We start from the raw sequence: 24491 nt of genomic DNA, 5'->3' as shown, positions 1-24491 counted from the left end.
TTCCAGAGGGAAGCAAAAAAACAGTAATCACCCGGGGGCCAGATAAGTGAGCTGTAAAAATTCTTCCCTGACCCCTCTCAACAAGGCGATCGAGCAAGCTCCTGGAGTATGTTTGTCTACCGGCTGAGAACATTTATAAAGCAATAAATTACATTAAGTTACATTTTCAGAGTAAGAGAGGCTAATAACATCATAGGAGAGACATGGCAAACACTGGTGTATGTCTGTGTGTGCGTGAATGTGCCTGGGTCCAGATAGAGGCAGGGGTTGGGGTAGGGTGGGGGTAGGAAAAGGATACGGACCCGGGTTAGGGTGAGGGGGTCCGAGCCCAGGACTGGTGTATGTCTGTGTGTGTGTGTGTGTGTGTGTGTGTGTGCCTGGGTCCAGATAGAGGCAGGGGTCGGGGGTAGGGTGGGGGTGGGAAAAGGATACGGACCCGGGTTAGGGTGAGGGGAAGGGGGACTAAGCCGGATGTGGACTGATGTGTGTCTGTGTGTGTGTGTGTGTGTGTAACTAAATACTACGACATCCACAGCTGACACGGGATGTGCTGTGAGGTCCTGGGCTGTAGAGACACCAAACCAGGTGTTGGATGGATGAGGTGAGGATGAACTTGAGGATGGCGGGGTTGGATGGATGAGGTGAGGATGAACTCGAGGATGGCGGGGTTGGATGGATGAGGTGAGGATGAACTCGAGGATGGCGGTGTTGGATGGATGAGGATGAACTCGAGGATGGCGGGGTTGGATGGATGAGGTGAGGATGAACTCGAGGATGGCGGGGTTGGATGGATGAGGTGAGGATGAACTCGAGGATGGCGGTGTTGGATGGATGAGGATGAACTCGAGGATGGCGGGGTTGGATGGATGAGGTGAGGATGAACTCGAGGATGGCGGGGTTGGATGGATGAGGTGAGGATGAACTCGAGGATGGCGGGGTTGGATGGATGAGGTGAGGTGAGGATGAACTCGAGGATGGCGGGGTTGGATGGATGAGGTGAGGATGAACTTGAGGATAGCTGTGTTGGATGGATGAGGTGAGGATGAACTCGAGGATGGCGGGGTTGGATGGATGAGGTGAGGATGAACTCGAGGATGGCGGGGTTGGATGGATGAGGATGAACTCGAGGATGGCGGGGTTGGATGGATGAGGTGAGGATGAACTCGAGGATGGCGGGGTTGGATGGATGAGGTGAGGATGAACTCGAGGATGGCGGGGTTGGATGGATGAGGTGAGGATGAACTCGAGGATGGCTGTGTTGGATGGATGAGGTGAGGATGAGGATGGTGAGGATGGCTGTTCAATGGTCAAATTGTATCAAAAAGCACTCGCTCTGAATAATTGAACACACATTACAATTAACACACATAACCAATCAAAACAAGTTAGTTGAAAGTGTTGACACCCAATCAATGCACGTTCACGATAGCCAATAGAGCAACGCCTCATGCTCCTGAAACAAACAAACAAACAAACAAACAAACAATGCAAAGACTTGACTTGTAGAGAGAAGTAACATGGACCAACCAAGTTCCTTTTTATTCAGTCATACCTGAAATAAACACATCTGCATATTATGATACATCATTCGTTTTGCTCAACATTAAAGGGGTTCACTTCTATAAGTTCATATTTGGGCGCATTCAAGAAATCTGAAATGAGAAAAACTGCAGAAAATGACAAGAGGGTGGTTTCCTCCACAAGGAGAAGAGCTTTTATGCAGCCAATGTGTTTGCAGGAATGCTTTTTACTCCTAAACCTGTGATGAAACACCCAAGATAGTCTCCCTCTACCTCGTGTGCGTAAGCCTACAACACCAAGGTTGGGGTCGAGTTCTGAATTGAATTGAGTGTTTCTGTGCCACTAAACTGCCTCAGTTAGTTCTCAGTCTAACACTAAAACTGGAATGTAAGAGGCGACACAGAGGAGTCTGGTTACTGGAGTTTCCTCAACGAGGCGTCTTCTCGCCAGGGTGAGTGCAGCCTCCGGAGGGCCGCCCACGACTGTCCAAGCAGCAGCCCGGGCAGCAACACCCACAGCCCGTTGAAGAAGACCAGGTAGACCCAGAGGTGGAGCCAGTTCCCGGTGTTGAGGCTGGGGCTGCCCAGGAGCCAGTCAGGGCAGAAGGTCATCCAACCCCCGTAGAGCTCGCACACGCACAGGGAGATCTGGACAAAGTGCCTGGCGGACACAGAGAACAGCGAGCAGGGAGTTATAGTCTCTCATAGCCAGACCAACTATCTCCACACTTCTACTAGTCTCATAGGCAGACCTACTATCTCCACACTTCTACTAGTCTCATAACCAGACCTACTATCTCCACACTTCTACTAGTCTCATAGCCAGATCTACTATCTCCACACTTCTACTAGTCTCATAGCCAGACTATCTCCACACTTCTACTAGTCTCATAGCCAGATCTATCTCCACACTTCTACTAGTCTCAGAGCCAGACCTATCTCCACACTTCTACTAGTCTCATAGCCAGACCTACTATCTCCACACTTCTACTAGTCTCATAGCCAGACTATCTCCACTTCGTTTACACTGTGCCAGCGTTGGAGAAAGGTCTGTCTGGACTCATTACCATTCAGGGATAGGGGTGGGTGGGGGGGGGGGGGTGGGGCTGTATTTCTTTAAACCAATCACAGTAGTCTTGGGCGGAGCAGTTGCTAGGTTGTTTCACGTAGTCTAGATTGGATCTGATAGGACCAAGAAAATCTTCCGTCGCCACTGATTGGCCAGTAATAAACTAATGACAAGTCTTATCCCCAAAACCCACATCTGGTGAGTCCGGGAATTAAAGGGGTAGTGTGCCATTTTGGACATTTAGGCCTATTTTTGATATGTCTAACATTAATCGGAAAAATAGAGACCATAATTTCATTGACCGCTCAAATATTGAGCTAGATCGAGATTTTCGACCCCTTTACATTACATTACAGTCATTTAGCAGACGCTTTTATCCAAAGCGACTAACAATAATTGCATTTAACGTAGGAAGAGCCAATGTACTACTACTTGCCAGAACTCACAAGTGCATCTTCTCTCTAAAACAAGTGACTAAGAGCATAATCTAGTGCTGAAGGCAAAGTGCAAGAATCACAATCTAAAGTACAGTGCAATATAATAATACAATAAGTGCTTAGGTGGGAGGATTGTTGACCTTTACCTTTAACTGGTAAGCCTACAAGTCAAGCCGCCATATTGTCTTAAAGGCATTCCTTCCTCAGAGATACGACAGAGTGGATGAGTTGTGACCAGAGAAGCCCATCATGGTATTTATTCTGTAGTCTGACTCACAGGATGGAGGTTCCTGGGATAAATAGCCTCTTAAATCACTCCAGGCGCCAATCAGATTCAATCCCCCGACACTATTCCGCAAGGGCACGGTTGGGGAAACGCCACACAAGACTATTGTGATTAGTTTTAAGCAATAGAATTCTTCCCCCCCAATCTCAGAATGATAAGGGGGTGAGGGCAGGTGCTCTTTTTAGCAGCGCTAAAAAGAAGTGTGGAGAAAAGTCTGGCTATGACTGCTAATCCCATAATGCTACACACCCAGTCATGTTAGATCAGAGATAACCCCATGAGGAGGACTTTTCCCTCTTAACCTGTAGTGTTTGTCTGTGACGATGGCGTAGACCAGCACCAGCGCCAGAAAGCTGCCCAGGAAGACGGTCAGCAGCTCCAGGGAGACGATGGTGGGGTCAGAGTGGAGCCAGCGTGCATCAGCCTTGCCGTACTCCTTCCCTGTGGAGAGAGCAGGTCAGGGGTGCATATCAATTGTGTAGAATAGCATCCTTAACACAGGCCAACTGAGTGAAGCAATTTAAACCAACTCAGTTTGCTTTGACAGTGAAGGAGATGAGATTGTAGAGCACCCAGAGTTTAAATGTACTACTGCTATAGCCTATAGCCTCCGCTAGATGTCGCCAAACAACAACCTTTCCATCCATTTCCTAATATGTTTTTACCACATTTTAAAAGCAGTAAAATGACCCGCATGGTAGCCCGTACAGCTTCTAAAGAGCATTGCTGTATTGCACAAGCCTCCTCTAACGTCTTCACTGGATAACATGCATCCCACGGGACTCACAAAGCTCCGCAAACATGTTGTCGGACTGTTGAACCGTTCCAACGAGAGACAAGTAAACGAACGGACCCTCCTAGAACGAAGCAGAACAGTTGGGATCAGGACAGGTGGGAGTTATTGGCTTCCATCTCACAACTATCATGCACATCACTTTTCTCATTCATTCACTCACTCACCAATGTGATGTGGACGATAAGGTCGTAGAAAAGCCATACGAGGACCCATCTATCGGCGGGGGAGCATTTTCTCCCCCATATCTGCGCGTTGATGTAGCCGCCGGCGAGCTGCGCCGCGCAGGCGCACAGGGAATAGACCGTCACTGGGCTGAACAGAGACGGGGTCTCCTCTTCGGGCGGGTCCATTAGAAAAGCGTGCTGTAGGCCTATGGTCGACTACAATAAGGCATTCTTTGTCTTTGTCTTATAAAGACTTTGAATTTCAACTTTGGTGATAGTCCAGTCCCCCTTGATTCGTCCCCATTCGCTGGTCGTGGACTAACTCCGCCCCGACGAGGAGGCACTGCACATAGACATAAAGAACTAGACTGGCCACGCCCCCTTTAGACTCGTCAGACGAGGCCGCCATGTTATGCAGGGCATCAGGAACATGTTGTGCAGGGCATCAGGAACATGTTATGCAGGGCATCAGGAACATGTTACCGTTGGGCTTTGTTTGGTAAGTGACTAGTGACTCTTATTATATTTTAGTATCAGCCTAAATACAGTTAGACTAGCCTTTTAAGGTTTTATGAATACTCAGGCATTTGCGGGAAGAGAATGGTAGGCTTATATGGGTATTGTAATGGTAATTATTTACTTACCTCACAATTAAATTGCATAGCTAACTGGTTAGGATTACCAGACCTGCCCTAAACTAACATTACACGGATAACGTAATTTATTCCACTCTCATCGACTATTAACACATTTTTATATAATGTAGTATCTTGTTTTATGTGGGTATATAGAGATAGTCCCTCATAAAGCTAATCGTCAAACTTGTATTTTGTGCCTTAACGGAATTTGTTCATATTTAGGTAAAATGTCCAGTTGGACTCAAGGATTAACTGATTACATTGTGGGGGTCAAGGGTCACTGACATCACAAAAGGTGTTTTTGGCCTGCTGAACATGATATCTCAAGAACGGTATTACAGAATTTGTACATATTTGTCCTAAATGTCCAGTTGGATTTAATTAGATTATTTGGATTAGATTTTGGTATTCAAATGTCAAAGGTCAAGGTCAAACAAATGGCACTTTTGAACGCTAACACTAGCTAGCTTACGCTAACAATATCTTGTGTTGACCTACTGGCAGATTGTCATTAGCTAGCAATAGTCTACATGTAACAATTACAAACATATTAAAGTTAAGTTACAGTTAGTGCTTCTGTGTCTCTTGGTAGTTTGCAATCAATCATCACCACCTCATTATTTGCAAACCTCAGAAAGCAAAACATACAATGGAATATATTGTCTCTCTCTAAAATTACGCTGTGATGCCTATTATGAGGGGAAGGGAGGGAGTTAGAGGGTTGAAGGGGGTTGTTTATCGGTTGTTGTGGTATTTTGTTTATTGGTTGTTTTTTATTGGGTGTTGCAGCTGGCAGGTGAAGGCCTATGGCCAGAGAAAACCCTCCACCTACATTGGGGTCTTTGACATCAACTGCTGGTACCACGCCCAGATGCCTGGCTATCAGGTATTTGAAACAGACAGACCAATTCTATCTCCTGTATATAACTGCTCTGCTACTCTATAGGGCTAGTAGTGAAGGCCAGCGTTGTTTGACTGATTGATAGACTTTATTGGAGAATAAAAAAACATGTACAGCCAGCGCATAATGGCAGGACAAAAATGTAAGTAAACTGTCAAGGATGTCTGAAGACAGTCTCAGATTTATCCTTAGATTTATCCATTGCCGAGATAGAACTCCAAAGAGGTGACGGCGATGGCCACTGCACCCACATATTGATAAGGGCACCATCAGTGAATAAATATGTCTAGGTGAATCGCAAAAATGTGCACACTATAAATACCCACATCATATGTGACGCCGACATGCTCATCACAAGTGTAGTGGCACGGTGGCCTGGCTCCGCACATGACTCATTCATCCTGGCGCACAGCAGGGTAGGGGCTAGACTGGAGGCAGGCGCTGACGGCTGGCTTGTTGGTGAGTGCATATGCCAAGATACATATTCTTTTTTTTCTAAACTTTATTTGCATTTTCCATCCATACAACCACAATACAAAAAAACAAAAACATAATAAAAACAAACAATAGCAGCTTATGGGTACTTCCATCAAGTCACAATGCAGCTCTTTTCTCTTACTCAAATATTATAATTTCAATATTAGTGGTATCATCACACTTCCTTCTAGAATCCATCCATTTTTCCCATCTCCCTTCAAACTATCCTTCCTGCATCCTCAATGCATGCGTGAACTTCTCCATAAAATAAATCATCTCCACAACACCCAGCCACTGCTCCTTGGTTGGGGGTTCCACCTTATACCAAGCCCTCGTTATTGTCTTTTTACTAGCAACCAATAGTACTTTCACTAGGTATCTGTCCCCTCCTTGTACATCATCCTGTTATGTTTGCCAAGTTACATATTCAAAGCTGATAAGAATGAGAACCAGTAAAGACTGATGATTTTGTGACCTACTTCTGGCGACAGTGGCTACCACCTGAGGGAGTGGCTGCTGGTTCCCTTCCCGGACCCTCAGAATGAGGTAGCTCAGGAAACCCAGTTCAACGAGGTACATGCCCGGACACGCAGCGTCGTGGAGCGCGCCATTGGCCTCCTCAAGGGCCGATGGCGCTGCTTGGACGCGTCGGTAGACTCCTCTACCACCCGATCAAGGTATGTAAGATCATCCGGGCATGTACCATCCTCCACAACGTGGCAGTACGGCGCGGAGTGCGCCTCCCTCCGGGCCTCCCCCCACCACAAAATGAGGACTCAAGCCCTCAGCCCCCACCCCGTCATGAGGGTTACCAGCGGGGCCAAAGGGCCCGCGCTGAGGTCATGCGCCAGCTATGAAGACACAAACAAGTAAGGTTCATATTGTTACCATTTTATTGTCTGTTGGTGAGAGACTGTGTGAGGTGTGTGAGGGCGTTTGTGAGTGAATGTGTGAGGTCCGTGAGTGTGGTAGTGAGTGACTGTGAGGTCCGTGAGTGTGGTAGTGAGTGACTGTGTGAGGTCCGTGAGTGTGGTAGTGAGTGACTGTGTGAGGTCCGTGAGTGTGGTAGTGAGTGACTGTGTGAGGTCTGTGACAGCATGTGTGAGGGAAGGAAGTGCAGTGAGGATGTCCTGTTGGCTCTGGTGGTGTAATGTGGTGACCTCCACCAACTGCTGCACAACTGCCCCAATCCCTTCTGCCATGTCCCTCTGGGCCTCTAGGGTCCCGTCTGGGCCTCCAGCACAGCGTCTGAGAGGAAGCCCAGACGGTTTCCCTCAGGGACCCTTGAGGCAGGGACGCTGGCAGCCGGAGGTGGAGGCGTGGGCGGTGGAGGTGGCGCGGAAGGCCGGCGCGCTGGAGACGTCTAAATATTTTTGGCGTACGCGGTAGTCCGCCTTTTTCTCGTTTTCGGCGTACGCCATCTTTTACACCTGAATTTACACCCTTTTTGATAAATGAGGCCCCAGCCCCCTGGTACTACGCCGAGAATATTTTGACGTTTTTCGGATCTATCAAACATGGCGTACACGCGGCTGTAGCGATTTCTCAATGATAAATCCCACGGTGTCCTAGACGAGTGCAGACGTGAACGCGCCTCGTGTTCCGCCCTCTACGCGCCCAAATTCAACCATATATGGTGCAAACCATGACAATGCACAACGTGGTTCACCGGAAGGAACCGACATAAAAAGATAGCGTGGAGCAAATGCAAGACAATGACATTTATGGAAAAGCGCGGAAAAAGAAGAGAAACTTTTCGGAGACGGAGGTGCATGTGCTTGTTGGTGAGGTCCACGCGAGGAAAAAAAATCCTCTAAGGAAGGTGTTTCTACTAGCCTACCTTTGTCTGATGGCTCCTACAGTTTAGGTAGTCTACGTTTCGTGCATCTTGTATTTGGCGTAGGCTACACGGACATGCTGTATTGGCTGTGAGGAAAGCAAACATTCCAAACATTCTGTGGTAGGCTATGATTGATTTAGGACCAAAAACAGGGAACGATAACACAGATGATCACTTCATAATGTTAGACCAGCAGCCACTCCCTCAGGTGGTAGCCACTATCGCCTGTAGGTCACAAAATTATCAGTCTTGACTGGTTCTCATTCTTTTCAGCTGTGAATATGTATCTTGGCAAACATAACACAGGATGATGTACAAGGAGGGGACAGATACCTAGTGAAAGTACTATTGGTTGCTAGTAAAAAGACAATAACCAGGGCTTGGTATAAGGTGGAACCTCCAACCAAGGAGCAGTGGCCTGCAAGCCTGCCTCCAGTCTAGCCCCTACCCTGCTGTGCGCCAGGATGAATGAGTCATGCGTGGAGCCAGGCCACCGTGCCACTACACTTGTGATGAGCATGTCAGCGTCACATATGATGTGGGTATTTGTAGTTTGCACATTTTTGCGATTCACATAGACGTATTCATTCACTGATGGTGCCCTTATCAATATGTGGGTGCAGTCGCCATCGCCGTCACCTCTTTCTATCTCGGCCAGTAGGCCGAGTAGCACCGGATTCATTTAGGCTCCCATTACGCACAGGAGGACTGTCATTTATATGCTTACCAAACAGCAAACAGGTCCACATGATCTAATTGGTCAACTATTGCCGTTTGATGGAGTGCCTGCATTAGGTGTGTGAGGACATATTGCGCAGAAAGGTTTGGGACAGCGCATAGGTTCAGTTTGGGGAACAAATCCATATCGGACCATTAATGAGCCGGTTAGAGGACACGATCTTGCGTTGAGATATATGTTTGTGCTGAATTGGGCTATTAGCCTACAAGGCTAAAAAGGTGACTAAATATCCGCCCTTTTTGGTTGATAGATCGCGCTGTGGGGGGGGGTGTAAAAAAAAAAGAAAAAAAAGGTGTACCTCAATGATGAATGAGGCCCCAGAAATATAGGCCTAGCCTACTCGCAGTAATACCATAAATACAACTGTTCATTTTATCTGAGACTTATTTCTTTTAACATCTTAATGGTTTCATTTATTACAGGCTACTCTGAGATTCCCGACTCTAATCTTGATCAGAGGTCTGGTGGGTGCTAATGGCAAGATTGGATCAGAGACTTCACAAGCCTGGAGGAAAGAAAAAATGGCATCAAGTATTTTCTACATGTTACACTATAAGGTTTCCAAAAATATATAGTTTTCCTAATCTCCAAAAAAATTACACAAGAACCTGACTTACCAGGAGGCGAACTTGGCTCGGCTCACCACACACACATCATCTGACCCTGCTGAAAGAGACGCCAGCACCTTGGACAGCGGGTTGACAATATAGCAGCTTTACATTAGTCATAGCAGACGCTTTTATCCAAAGCGACTTACAATACAATAATTGCATTTAACGTATGAAATCAGTGTAGGCTACTACTACTCGCCAGAACTCATAAATGTATGTCCTTTCTAAACAAGTGACTAAGAGCATAATCTAGCGCTAAAGCCAATGTGCATCAGTAGCAAAATATAAATACAATAGGTGCAATAGGAGTGAGTATTGAATAGCATTAAGTGTACTGTGCCATAATTGGTTACATAAGTCCTATTGTTTGATACTAGTAAAAGACACAATCAGTGAATTTCAACTCAATATTTTCTTTAATATGCACAAGAGTTGAAAGAAACATTTGTGAGCCACCTTAAAGAGAAATGGATTCTAAAATTTATAAAAAGCAAGACAATCAGAGGCCAAAATGCTATCTGTTGCTTTGTCTTCTTTAGTATACGTTTTCGTCGGCAAGTAAAAATCTTGCAAAAGAGCATACTGTACGCTTGTATCAGCTTCCGATACAAGACAATGAAATTCCTTTCTTTAAAGTGGCTCTGCCTGGACGCCCAGATCCAGGAACGTACACCTGTCCAGACCTCTGGTCAGCAACTGTGAATGGCAAGACCAAAAAGGCCTGGGCTGCTTGAATCAAATCCCCATTCCTTCTCAGTAGTCATCAGCCAAAAGACAAAACAAAAGCATAACTACATTAGTTCAAATGTACTTTTTCCATTCAGATTCCCTTCACAAATAAATGCTTGGGGGGGACCAACCAAGAAAAAAAGAAAAGAAATATAATCCACAAGAGCGGGGAAAGCTCGATTCCAATCCCGTCCTCGTCATCGATCGCCATATCGGAAAAACTCCCTGTTCATCTTTTAACACTAAATACAATAACTCCACTGACCCAGTCCATGAGTGAAATACAGTCTCTTTTTTACAGACCCAAAGAGTTGTAGGAATACTTTTTAAATTGTATAATTTGATTTGTAGCATATAGTACAGGAGGGGAAAAAAATGGAACAAGTGTACGGTCGACGAACCACTGCATCCGTGGTTGGATTTCCTGAAGCTCACATTGCGTTTCCACACACAGTAAGCAGAGGGACGACCTGGATGTGTGCATAAGACTGACGTGGGCTTACCACAGATCATCAAGTGTTAAACATTGTCTCTCTTTCTCTACCGATGCATCTCCCAAATACTACCCCCGCCTCCAGTTCTCGAGTCATTAAATATCAATGTAAGATTGAAGGTGTCTTAATGAACCCCAGCTGAAGCCTGGCTGTTTTAAGGCTTGTTTGAAGGGCTTCACAGTTCAGAGGAGGCCATTTTCGAAGACTGTGCCAAATTTCTCTGAGGAGGATGTGAGGGTGAGAAGGGTGTCCCCATCGGCCACGTTCGCTCTCCTCCCTTCCCCTCACAGTATGTTTACGTGTCTTCAGGTTACTAGAGTCAATGCTACAAAGTAGAATTCCTTTTTGACAAATTTCTCCTTGCATCAATTTCACCGTTTACATTGATTTAATGTTGTGTTTTTTTCACCCAAAAGTTCAAAATGTTAGAACATAATAGTGGTGGCCGGTTGAAATTTGACAGTCCACTTCGGCATACAGTATTTTTATTTTACATCACAGATCCTGGCGAGACAAGCCCTTGGGTAGGCGTGGGGTTAGGGGGCGGAGTTCTACGGGCGTTACGTTCCAGTGTTCTGTTCCGGAACCCCCTGTTCTCAAACCCTTCACGTTCCACAGCCCTTTGCGATGTCATCGATTAGAATCAGGTTTAGAGAACGTTCCGTAAAAGGGCGACGCGAGGGGCTCCGTGCTTCCAGGCTCGCTCGCGGCGTCCCGACGCGCGGCCACCGGCAGAACACCACAGAAGAAGAAGAAGAAGCCTAAATGAAAAGTTCCCTGGCTTCGGACGAAAGGGGGGACACTCTTCTTTGCTGATGAGATGATTGGTAGAGCTCAGTTGAGGTCCATGCGCTTGTATGACTTCAGTGTAAATTTCTGTGTAAATGTGTGTGTGTGTGTGTTTTCAGTGTGTGCGTGTAAGCGTGCTAAAGAGAGAGAGATGCTTTTTGGCAGCTGCAGACTGACGGCCGACGAAGCTGTTTTTTCTGCTCGAGGAACATTAAGCAGCGTCATCTGGAGAGATAAAGTCTGCCGGAGCTCCCATTCCTGGTTCTGTGGTGTTGTGGTGTTCAGAGCTGGTCTGTGGTGGTGTGGGTGTGGGGGGGAGGTGGCGGGTGATCGAGATGGGGCGGGGCGTGGGTAAAGACGGGGGGGGTGCGGAGCAGCTGAGAGGTTCGGCGGATTGGGGCCCCTTCAGAACTTGAACTCCTTGGCCGCCTGCAGGTTGGTGGCGGGGTCAAAGTTGAAGGTTCCACTCTGAGTGGCGTCTGGGATCAGACTGGGGTCCTCGTCGATCTGCTCGGGGGGGCGGGGGGGGGGGCAGAGGGAGAGGGAAGAAAACAAGGATCAGTGGGCTGCAGCTGCCACCTCAGAATGGACCAGAACAGCTTCACACATCACTACCAGTTGGTAACCTGACGGGAACTCTCCACTGGGAACTGTTTGGAAAGGGGCAGGCACTTTCAAAGGTACTTGGCATGATGACCGGATGAACCGTCTTGTCTATCGCCGTCTATCATGCGCTGACTCCTCACTCCTCAAGCAACGGCTCCTCACTTTCATTACCGCTAAACCCCGCCCGGCGTAGCCGTTTGCAGTTCAAAGATCGTCTTTTGATCTGGCACAAACGGATCTCTATGGAGAGTATCCAGACTGATTTGGGAGATTAACAGAATGTGAGCTCACAAGACCTGGGGCCAACCCCCCCCCCCCCGGAGCGACCTTTTCTGTGTGTGTTTTGACACTAACGACTCACGTCATCTCCTGAGAAGTACTGGTCGATAATCTCGAAGGCCAGCTTGTAGATGTCCTCGTTCTCGTGCTGCTGGAGGTTCTCGATCTTCTCCAGACCTTGGGAGGAGGAGGAGGAGGACACGCCCACATGGAGGTCAGAGGTCAACCAATAGGGGGCACTGCCCTGCGGCAAACCTCCACGGTCAGCTAATGTGGTTGTTGACTTCAGCAAAGCGACTCTCCTCATTGTGGGAAATAAAAGGTGATCTGATCTAATGGTGCGTTCGTTTATAACTGGGAGGTGGCAAATTGCGACTTGCTACTAGGAATTATTAAATAAAACATGAACTCGCACTTCCTCGTCGCAAATTCAGATGTTTCTCAGCCCCCAGTTGCTCGAATGCACTAGATATAACTAGGTAACTGTGATATAATGGTATATAGATATAACTAGGTAACTGATATAATGGTATATAGATATAACTAGGTAACTGTGATATAATGGTATATAGATATAACTAGGTAACTGTTATATAATGGTATATAGCTCGAATGCACACAGGTCGGAGGTAGGTATTTTGCCACTTGCGACTTGCCACCTCCGACCACAAACGAACGCACCATAATATCATTTATTATCTTCGTCTCCAACACCAAGCCACAGACAGGGCGACCTGGCGTGAACAGCGTTATACTGCAGACGGGACATACCAGACGACTGTTTTGCGGCAACGTGAAGACGCCCTTCACTGTTGACGCTGCAGGAAGTTGCCTAGGGTCAGGACTAGGGTCAGGACTAGGGTCAGGACTAGGGTCAGGACTAGGGTCAGGACTAGGGACTGGCAAGGACCTCATGATGCGATACGTATCACGATACAGGTCACGATACAATATGTATTGCGATACATTGCGATACTCTACAACGAAGTGCACATTAAGAGCATTGTGTTGCCTCTGTGTATGAAATGTGCTATACAAATAAAGTTTGATTTAATTTGATACCCCGCTCTGTGGATGTAAAGCAGAGGAGGCTCGTCCATTGAGTAAGGGGAGGACAGTCCTCCTCAGTTTTTGGAGAGAAGAGAGGGATTAAAATATAAATATATGATTTTATTTATTTATAAATAATATTTAATATTATCTCAGTTTTGTTCATAAAGTAGGTTTTCCCTATGGATAAAACCCATTATTGAAATTCTAAAGCTCCAACAGTGACATCTATAGCATGCAGCTGGAGGACCCATAGATATCTATGGAAGGGAGGAATGTGTCCCTTATGGGGGTCTATCAATGTGATGCCATTTTTTCATGCTAATTTGTGATTGGCCAAAACGCTGAAAAATTACCGAAAAGGAGGACAGTACAGGATTTAATGATTGACATTTTGTTAGTCCAATCACATTCCAGATTCCAGATTTACCACAGTGAAGGCCGATTGAGTCGGCGTTGATGTCTGTGTTTCTCTTCCCTGTGCCATTGGAGACTTGTTGTGTGTTCATAGCTCCATAATACAATACATCAGAAAGTATTATGGGACATATTATACATCAAACTGTTCGTCTATTTGTCTTGATTCTAGCCATCTAAATATCTAAGCTGACATAAATACTTTTTGAGCTAGAGACGTCTGAACACGACAGTTCCACTGGCTGCTATAGCCGGTAACGTTAGCTACGAGGTGCACGTCAGGCTACAGTACCATAGGCAGGCGCGCAGATTGGCTGGAGGCGCAAACTGTCGGCAACTCGTCCAAAACATTTCTAGAGACTGGGTCGCAACACCGGATCGGAGAAATCCACAGCCAGGCTCCTGCTTGCGTGAGAATTGATCGCTTTGCGGTGCTTATTCCTCATCCAGTGATGGATGGAAAACTTTCAACTGAATGTTCATATTGTTCTGATAATTGTCGGCTATAGCAACATAAGAGTGGCAGCTTTGACAGCAACATGTATAAATACACACTTAAGATTTCTTTCTTTTTTTGTATCGATACGGTACCACAGAAAATCAACACAGTATTGTGGGAAAAATCTCTCAATGTATTGCTGTATGGATTTTATGGCGCGGCGCTGGTCAGGAACAGGTTCTCGCTCACCTCCGCACTCCTCGATGATCTCGGCGATGGTGCCGGCCTCCTCCCCCACCATGATCAGCACGTTCTTCAGCCCGTCCAGCACCACCTGGACCACCTGGGAGTCCTTGACCGCCAGCAGGCTGCAGAAGGGCGGGATCACGTTCTGCTCCACCAGGTACTCCACCTGGTGGAGACACAGACAGCCAATCGGAATACTTCATCATTGTTGCCATGTTGTTTTTATTTTTACGTTGATCTCTTTTTCCATCGGTTGTTGTTCGTGGTGGATATATTTTGGAGCATTTCAACTGAGACCAGACATGCTTGTTGGAGCCTTAAAGGATATGGACACTGAATTTCATGTTTAGCCCTAATTCCTGGCTCCCCTGGCATGTATCTGACTAGTACAGGTTACAATATTTCTGTTTTGTGCAGTACAGAGTTGAGTGTCAATAACGTCGGTGCGCGCACCCTGGCTCGTTGCTAGCTATGGTCACACTCGAAAAACTCTAAAAAGTATGATATACGTGGATTTCAAGTTCAGGAATTACATGGTTTATGCTTACATGGTTTAGGCCCGTGGAGTGGATAGTGGTGTGGTGGTGAGACTCCACCCACTTAGGTTAGAGCCAGTCGGGGACAATGTACCCCTCTCCGGGCTACCCACCTGCCCTCACCAGTGAAGGCTGTGTGTGACGAGACTCATCCCCAGATTATTTAGAATATTAAGGTGTGTGTGTGTGTGCGTGCGCGGGGTGGCTTGTTTCTTCCTTAAGTCTACAATCATCTCCACTGAGATGATGATATCAAAATACCGACGGACATAAATCCCAGCCGGCCAGAGCTGTGGATTGTACATATCAGCAACCTCGTTGCATTCTGCAGTGACATGAAACAAGCCGAATTTATTACGGGTCGTCTCAATCTTCCGACACGTCACTGTTTTGTCAAATTTCTCAGTTAGATAAGAGCAAAGAGTGTCCGCTTCAAGAGTTGGGGAGAATCTAGTCGCAAACACACTCACCAGCTTGGTTTTAATCACTGGGATGTTGCTCTCCGTGCCAGTACCAATTATTCCCGTTTTCTTCTGTTCTCTTTTCAAACAAGTCTGAATACTGGGCTGCAGGGGTGCGATCAGAGGCTTCCCATGTTTAGGTTTGCCTCTCTCCGCAATTGTGGTCCACGCTGGGGATTGCAATTGTGGGCTCACCCTCGTAGTCGCACTTGGTGACTGGAGAGCCGCTGTGCGTGCCGCCGGCCTTTGCTTTTCTCCCTCCCGAGACGCACCATCAGACCCCAGGGCACAGCCAGGTGATCCTCAGAGCTTCTCCATTGCTGTCATCCGGCGATCCATAGCTGCAGTAGCCGCCTCCAGGTTCTCACTCCCGCCTGCCTGCGCTTCCAGGGCTTGCCTTCCTGGCTTAGCCGCTCCATTCTGCTGAGCAGCGCTGAGACGTCCATATTGCCAAATCCGACCAGTGGATCCAGGTAGTGTGATACAAACCTGGGGATGTTTTCCCCACACTCATTGAGTACTTTCAGGCATGCTTTGATATTGTTTGCATCCTTCTGGGGGCCTTTGTGTGTGATACAGCGTTGCGTTGTCTGGCAAAGTTCAAACAAAAGACGCAAAAGATTCATCCGAATCCGAATTTCGCAGAGGTTTACAGCGTGAAGGGATGGCTGTTGTATGTTCGGTGAAATTAGTACTGTTTACAAGTTACTGTTGTTTCGAAATGCAGAGGTGAAAGGACCTATGGTTTTTACAGGACGACTTCAGAGCTTGGTAAGCATAAACCATGTAATTCCTGAACTTTAAATCCACGTATATCATACTTTTTAGAGTTTTTCCGAGTGTGACCATAGCTAGCAACGAGCCAGGGTGTGCGCACCGACGTTATTGACACTCAACTCTGTACTGCACAAAACAGAAATATTAACCTGTACTAGTCAGATACATGCCAGGGAAGCCAGGAATAGGGCTAAACATGAAATTCAGTGTCCTTATCCTTTAAGATGTTAGAACAACCTTGGTGAACCGGCTACCTGATCTTTAAGATGTTAGAGGAACCTTGGTGAACCAGCTCCCTGATCTTTAAGATGTTAGAGGAACCTTGGTGAACCAGCTACCTGATCTTTGAGATGTTAGAACCTGATCTGTAAGATGTTAGAGGAACCTTGGTGAACCAGCTCCCTGATCTGTAAGATGTTAGAGGAACCTTGGTGAACCAGCTACCTGATCTTTAAGATGTTAGAGGAACCTTGGGGAACCAGCTACCTGATCTGTAAGATGTTAGAGGAACCTTGGGGAACCAGCTACCTGATCTTTAAGATGTTAGAACCTGATCTTTAAGATGTTAGAGGAACCTTGGTGAACCAGCTACCTGATCTGTAAGATGTTAGAGGAACCTTGGGGAACCAGCTACCTGATCTTTAAGATGTTAGAGGAACCTTGGTGAACCAGCTACCTGATCTGTAAGATGTTAGAGGAACCTTGGTGAACCGGCTACCTGATCTTTTAAGATGTTAGAGGAACCTCGGTGAACCAGCTACCTGATCTGTAAGATGTTAGAGGAACCTTGGTGAACCAGCTACCCGATCTTTAAGATGTTAGAGGAACCTTGGTGAACCAGCTACCTGATCTTTAAGATGTAAGAGGAACCTTGGTGAACCAGCTACCCGATCTTTAAGATGTTAGAGGAACCTTGGTGAACCAGCTACCTGATCTCTAAGATGTTAGAGGAACCTTGGTGAACCAGCTACCTGATCTTTAAGATGTTAGAGGAACCTTGGTGAACCAGCTACCTGATCTCTAAGATGCTAGAGGAACCTTGGTGAACCAGCTACCTGATCTTTAAGATGTTAGAGGAACCTTGGTGATCCAACTTACCTGATCTTTCCTTCCGCTGATGGTCAGGTTGCTGATGGCCCAGGCGGCCTCCTTCTGCGTGCCGAAGTCACCCTGAGGACAGGAGAGGACAGATTAACAGCAGATGATTATCCTGTCTGGGGATGTTTCACCAGAGACGACCACGTCTGTCTCATCAGAGAGGACCACGTCTGTCTCACCAGAGAGGACCACGTCTGTCTCACCAGAGACGACCACGTCTGTCTCACCAGAGAGGACCACGTCTGTCTCATCAGAGAGGACCACGTCTGTCTCACCAGAGAGGACCACGTCCGTCTCACCAGAGAGGACCACGTCCGTCTCATCAGAGACGACCACGTCCGTCTCACCAGAGAGGACCACGTCCGTCTCATCAGAGAGGACCACGTCTGTCTCACCAGAGACGACCACATCTGTCTCACCAGAGAGGACCACGTCTGTCTCACCAGAGACGACCACGTCTGTCTCATCAGAGAGGACCACGTCCGTCTCACCAGAGGACCACGTCTGTCTCACCAGAGACGACCACGTCTGTCTCACCAGAGACGACCACGTCTGTCTCACCAGAGAGGACCACGTCTGTCTCACCAGAGAGGACCACGTCCGTCTCACCAGAGAGGACCACGTCCGTCTCACCAGAGAGGACCACGTCCGTCTCACCAGAGAGGACCACGTCTGTCTCACCAGAGAGGACCACGTCTGTCTCATCAGAGAGGACCACGTCTGTCTCATCAGAGAGGACCACGTCTGTCTCACCAGAGAGGACCACGTCTGTCTCACCAGAGAGGACCACGTCTGTCTCACCAGAGAGGACCACGTCTGTCTCACCAGAGAGGACCACGTCTGTCTCACCAGAGAGGACCACGTCCGTCTCACCAGAGAGGACCACGTCTGTCTCACCAGAGAGGACCACGTCTGTCTCACCAGAGAGGACCACGTCTGTCTCACCAGAGAGGACCACGTCTGTCTCACCAGAGAGGACCACGTCTGTCTCATCAGAGAGGACCACGTCTGTCTCACCAGAGAGGACCACGTCTGTCTCATCAGAGAGGACCACGTCCGTCTCATCAGAGAGGACGTCTGTCTCATCAGAGAGGACGTCTGTCCCACCAGAGAGGACGCCGTCTGTCTCACCAGAGACGACCACGCGCTTTCGTGCCCTCCGAAAACAGTAATGACTTTTCACTTCCCCAAGTCTTTGGTTTCTCAGTTTCAAGAGGGCCTCCCACGTCCAAACGCTAATTTGCATGAAATGGACTGCGAGGCTATTTTATATTCCATGCAGATTCCAGGCGAATTTAGGTGTAGGTGTCCAATCGAGAGAGGGTAAAAATGAAAGTGGGAAAACAGACCCTGGCCAGCGATCTCCACAAACGAGGATGTCGGGACTTATTTCGATAAGCTGACCATACATCGTGATGAAAATGATTGTTTTCAGAGAAATGTCGTGGTTTAACCTGATCCTGTTAGCCGTTTCTAATTATGATGTTGACCCCTGAGTGTGGCTGTCTGCTCGAGTTTTCTGTAAGAAACTGTGTCTCCCTTCCATAGACATATGAGATAAGGGTGACATTCCACGGTTGGTACATTCTGTGGACAGCAGCAATTGTTGTGGTTAGAGATAGAGACCTGGGCGCCGAACCATCGGCCGGTTATCTCGACTACAAGGCCATAAGCCACAGGAGAGACCAGCCCAGACCAGTGTGATCGGGAAGGGGAGGGGGGGGGGGGAACGCCCCCGAACCATAAGAACCTTGTTCGAGCTCAGATGATTTGATTTGGGTTAGACAGCCATACACAGGTCAGCTGAACATTAGACTAGACGCCATCGTCTTTTGGATGCTATAACCTTCTGTAATAAAACAGCTTTTGATTGTGGCTCAAATCCCGTGTTGGAGAGATTCATTTAAAATAACCCTGGAAAAGGGACACTGGACTGTGTGGTATTGTAAGAGATCGGGGGCCGTCTTTTATTGAAATCAAAACACAACGCAGAGCTGAATAAGGACAATAATAAAAGACAACGAAAGTCAACAATGGTTACAAAATCTAATCCAATTAAGTCCAACTGGACATTTTACCCAAATATGAACAAATTCCGTTAAGCCTTTCTTGAGATAATGTGTTCATCAGGCCAAAAACACATTTTGTGAGGTCACAGTGACCTTGAACTTTGACCACCAAAATCTAATCAGTTCATCATTCAGTCCAACTGGACATTTTGGCCAAATATGAACACATTCTGTCAAGCCGTTCCTGAGATATCGTGTTCACTAGGCCAAAAATGCCTTTTGTGAGGTCACAGTGACCCTTGACCTTTCACCCCCACGTTCTAAGCAGTTGATCCTTGAATGCCATTGAACATTTGTAGCAAAGGGGAAGAAATTCCGTCAATGTGTTCCCGAGATATTGCATTAACAAACATCGGACGTACGGACGGACAACCCGAAACCATAATCGCCTGGCGGAGGCATAATAAAAGAATATGGAAATAAATGCAAGAAATAATGAATCAAACAATAAATAAATATATAATAGGATACATTTATATCAAATTGAATGTATGTATTTACACATTACTGCATTGATTTATTTATTTTTGTGCATATTTATTCATTCATTTATTTATTGGTCATTTGTTGAGTCATTTATTTATGTATTTATTTTTTAATTTTGACAGGTTTGGTCCTCCATAGACAGGAAGTGAAACCGTGTTATACGCCGGCAAGCGATCAAACCGCAGAGGGCACACGAGCATGCGGTTTCAGGGAGGGAGGGAGAGAGGGAGGAAGAGATGGAGGTAGAGGGAGGGAGGGAGAAGGAGAGAGAGATCCAGAGAGATATATCGGGGTAGGGAGGGAGATCCAGGCTGCGTTCTGAATCGCATACTTCCATACTATATAGTAGTCAGTATAGTACTGTACTCCAAAAAGGGATGTATTATGTCCCAATATACAGTATGCCACATGCAGTATGGCAAAAATACCAGGATGTCCTACTACATTCGGTCGTATTTTGCAGTATGCAAGCCACAATCCTATGCACAGCGGAAATTACGTACTGGTAGTAAAAAGTAGAAGTATGCGATTCGGAACGCAGTCAGAGAGAGAGAGGCGGGGTGGGACTATCTTGTCATAACATTGCGCCATGAAATTTGAATCCACAAAGCATTCGCCCACAGCGAGTCGCACGTGACGTAATTTCCGCTGCGCACAGGATTGTGGGTCAGAATAGCCGGAAAAGCCTGCTGGCTTGCATACTGCGAAATACGGCCGGATGTAGTAGGACATCCTGGTATTTTTGCCATAATGCATGTGGCATACTATGTATTGGGACCTACCGCATCCCTTTTTGGTGTGCAGACGGACTGTACCATATAGTATGGGAGTATGCGATTCAGAACACAGCCCTAGAGAGAGAGGGAGGGAGGGAGAGAGAGAGAGAGAGGAAAAGAGATCCAGAGAGGGGGGGGGATTCAGAGAGAGAGAGAGCGTCCAGAGAGAGATGGAGGTATACCTTATGCCGGTCTCACACTACATGATATTTAAAATCCTAACCAATTTTGAAATCGGGTTACATCACGCACATCAGGAGAATCTTAACAGTTATTCTTCTTGCGCATCTCAAACAAGCGCACACAGCAAGATTTGAAAATAACGGCTCATCACACACTACAGGATCTTATCGTGCCCGAGGGAGCAACGAACCACTGGTCTCGCCGTCTCACTTGTAAAGTAGGGACGTAATAATCTTAAATATCAAACATGTTTGATATTATCGGGGCCGCCCCGATGGGTCTGCGAGCCGATCGGGAGGGATAAGATTGGATCTGTAAACCCCTCACATTACAAGATCATCCGGACCGATCATCGGCCCCGACCAACGTTCCAGACCAGATTTCTCCTCCGATTGCCAGGAGGGGTGAATCGGGGATAAATCGGCCCAAAAAATCCTGTAGTCTGAGCCCGGCATTAGAGAGAGAGAAAGAGAGAGAGAGAGAGAAAGAGAAAGAAAAAGAAAGAGAGAGAGATGAAGGTGGAGGCATACCTTAGCCAGCTGCTGGATGATCATGGGCAGCAGGCCCGCGTCGATGACCGCCTGCACCTGCTGCTGGTTGCCGGCTGTAATGTTGGACAGGAACCACACCGCCTCCTAGTGGCGGGGAGGGACACACACACACACACACACACACACACAGGAGGCCGCTCAGCTGAGACCCACACACGCACACCACGGACCACATCAGCAGGGCCGCAAACTAGGGGTGGAACAATGTATCGTGCCACAATATATCGCCATACAGAAACGTCACTAGGGCTGTATATCATCTTGGATTTCGCGATACGATACGCATCACGATACACAGGTCACGATTCGATACGTATCACGATACAGAGGTCACGATACAATACGATACGATACGTATTGCGATACACACATCATTTACTGAAAGATTTTCAGTGTTCAAGACTGAAAACTGAATGGCTCAAATGCACTATATAGATAACTCAAACTCAATGACTGGACAGAGAGCTAGCTAATAAATATTTTACATTTGATATCCATGCTTTTTAAACTGTCAACATTGTAGTATTTATGGTTTTTCAAAGTTATTCATATGTATGCTTTTTTAACTTAATATTGTAGAATATGCTTTTTAAACTGGATTTAAAAATGTAAATATTTTTTTTTTTTTTTTTAATTTTACAGCGCCCGGCTGTATCGATACTCCGGGCTGAAAGATCGATACAGATACAGACTACGTACCGCGATACATTGTTGTATCGATACAATCCTACAGCCCTAAACGTCACAATACGTATCGTCAAGGTGAAAACAATATCGTGATATGTTTATTGTATAGCAGTGAACGCTGGCTACACAACACTGGTAACAAACATCTTTTGTCTCTAGGCCTATCCATGATATTACAACAGTTAAGATCTAAATTCACAGTGTATTGGAGTAGAAATGTGGAGAAATGCACTATTGGTGTGAACAGTATCGTATTGTTATCGTCAACCCAATATCGTGTATCGTGGGATTAGTGTATTGTTACACCCCTAAACACACACAGCATCATCGCCAGAGTAGCCTGGAATCATTCGAGTGATGCTTGTTATGAACGTGTGGGTGGGTGGGTGTATATATATGTTTTGGGTTACTATAGGAATGTGACTAGGGGAGTGTATGAGTGTGTGTGTACCTTGTTGATCTTCTCCTTGGGGTGTGTGAGTGTGTGTGTACCTTGTTGATCTTCTCCTTGGGGTGTGTGAGTGTGTGTACCTTGTTGATCTTCTCTGGTGTGTGAGTGTGTGTACCTTGTTGATCTTCTCCTTGGGGTGTGTGAGTGTGTGTGTACCTTGTTGATCTTCTCCTTGGGGTGTGTGAGTGTGTGTGTGTGTACCTTGTTGATCTTCTCCTTGGGGTGTGTGAGTGTGTGTGTACCTTGTTGATCTTCTCTGGGATGTGTGTGTGTGTGTGTACCTTGTTGATCTTCTCCTTGGGGTGGGTGAGTGTGTGTGTACCTTGTTGATCTTCTCTGGGATGTGTGTGTGTGTGAGTGTGTGTGTACCTTGTTGATCTTCTCCTTGGGGTGTGTGAGTGTGTGTGTACCTTGTTGATCTTCTCCTTGGGGTGTGTGAGTGTGTGTGTACCTTGTTGATCTTCTCTTTGGGGTGTGTGTGTGTGTGTGTACCTTGTTGATCTTCTCTTTGGGGTGTGTGAGTGTGTGTGTACCTTGTTGATCTTCTCCTTGGGGTGTGTGAGTGTGTGTGTGTGTACCTTGTTGATCTTCTCTGGGATGTGTGAGTGTGTGTACCTTGTTAATCTTCTCTTTGGGGTGTGTGAGTGTTTGTGTACCTTGTTGATCTTCTTTGGGGTGTGTGTGTGTGTGTGTGTGTGTGTGTGTGTACCTTGTTGATCTTCTCTGGGATGTGTGAGTGTGTGTGTACCTTGTTGATCTTCTCCTTGGGGTGTGTGTGAGTGTGTGTGTACCTTGTTGATCTTCTCCTTGGGGTGTGTGAGTGTGTGTGTACCTTGTTGATCTTCTCCTTGGGGTGTGTGAGCAGACTGGGGAAGTGGGAGAGGACGTCACAGTTGAGGACCACCTGCGTCTGCTCGTCCGTCCCCGTCACGATGTTCCCCACCGCCCTCAGGGCCGCCGTCTGCAGGAAATGACATCGCGGGAAGTCAGTGCGGCCGCAGCGCAGGAAAGTCACAAGCGTGTGGCGTAGGGCCGGCGGCGACGTGACAAGAATTGACAGAGACACGCCCGTGTTCTTAGCTCGAGGGTAGTCTCGCGACACCGCCGAAAGTCCGGAGACTTCTGCGTTGAAAATCCTTGCTAGAACAGCGGCGAAAACCAACGCTACCAACCAGAATCACCGCCTACATCTCCAATAGGGTGAAGGACCCTATGACGGAGTAGAGAATCCAAACTTTCCCCGCTCCGTTAGGAAGGGCCGCCCTAAAGACGCCGGACTGGTTCTGCAATGCAGGGGGGTTTTTTTTTTCCTCAAATTGTTTCCACCCACTTTTAGCAACGAACGAATGTCTTCAGTGTGTCAACGTTTAGAGACTGACTTGTGAGTCTAGCAGTAGTCATTTCTGCTGCACACACACACACACTAGGTATGGCCACACCCTTCAGATGACGTGTGTGTGTCTGTGTGTGCGCGCCCGTCTGTTTTCCCCACCTGAACTTTGACCTCCTGGTGGCTAAGCAGGGGGACGAGGTAGGGCACCACCCCCGAGTCGATGACCATCTGGATCTGCTCGTTCCCGCCGTCCGTCAGGTAGGACAGAGCCCACACCGTGTCCACCAGGATCTGACCGCACACAACGACAACAACAACACAAATCTGTTGAGCGTCAGCAGGAAACGCCATTGACGACGCATTGTGATGCTGACCCCCATTATTACCGGCGTGTCCACTAGGATCGGACCACGGCACAGCAGGAGGAGGGGTCAGGGGTCAGGGTTCAGCGCTGGGCCAATAGCGCGTGGTGGGGAAGTTGTTTGGTGCATGATGGTAGTGATAGTAGGCCTGGAGCATGTGTGTGTGTGTGTGTGTGTGTGTGTGATAGTAGGCC

At 47.2% G+C, this 24491-nt stretch overlaps 2 protein-coding genes across 2 annotated transcripts in view; both read right to left on the bottom strand.

The window, feature by feature from the left end:
- Positions 1-1617: 1617 nt before the first annotated feature.
- On the bottom strand, positions 1618-4565 carry ebpl (EBP like). Its single transcript, XM_084460443.1, has 4 exons — positions 4273-4565; positions 4100-4169; positions 3615-3753; positions 1618-2181 (listed from the first exon to the last, which is right to left on the bottom strand). The coding sequence occupies exons 1-4, from the start codon at positions 4456-4458 to the stop codon at positions 1935-1937; spliced, it is 642 nt and encodes a 213-aa protein (XP_084316569.1). The 5' UTR covers positions 4459-4565; the 3' UTR covers positions 1618-1934.
- Positions 4566-9935: 5370 nt separating this feature from the next.
- LOC311327370 (importin subunit alpha-4-like) overlaps positions 9936-24491 on the bottom strand; it is a 58689-nt gene continuing 44133 nt past the window's right edge. The window contains exons 11-17 of the mRNA XM_084460410.1: positions 24095-24226; positions 23435-23563; positions 21444-21548; positions 17400-17471; positions 14531-14693; positions 12458-12552; positions 9936-11997 (exon numbers count right to left, since the gene is read on the bottom strand). Coding sequence (XP_084316536.1) covers positions 11896-11997; positions 12458-12552; positions 14531-14693; positions 17400-17471; positions 21444-21548; positions 23435-23563; positions 24095-24226 — 798 coding nt within the window. The 3' untranslated portion in view covers positions 9936-11895. The remainder of the gene's footprint in view (positions 11998-12457; positions 12553-14530; positions 14694-17399; positions 17472-21443; positions 21549-23434; positions 23564-24094; positions 24227-24491) is intronic.

This window comes from Borostomias antarcticus, assembly GCF_949987555.1.
Source record: "Borostomias antarcticus genome assembly, chromosome: 32".
Classification (NCBI taxonomy): Eukaryota; Metazoa; Chordata; class Actinopteri; order Stomiiformes; family Stomiidae; genus Borostomias; species Borostomias antarcticus.
The sequence above is the reverse complement of the archived record's forward strand: the minus strand, read 5'-3'. Positions and strand labels throughout refer to the sequence as shown.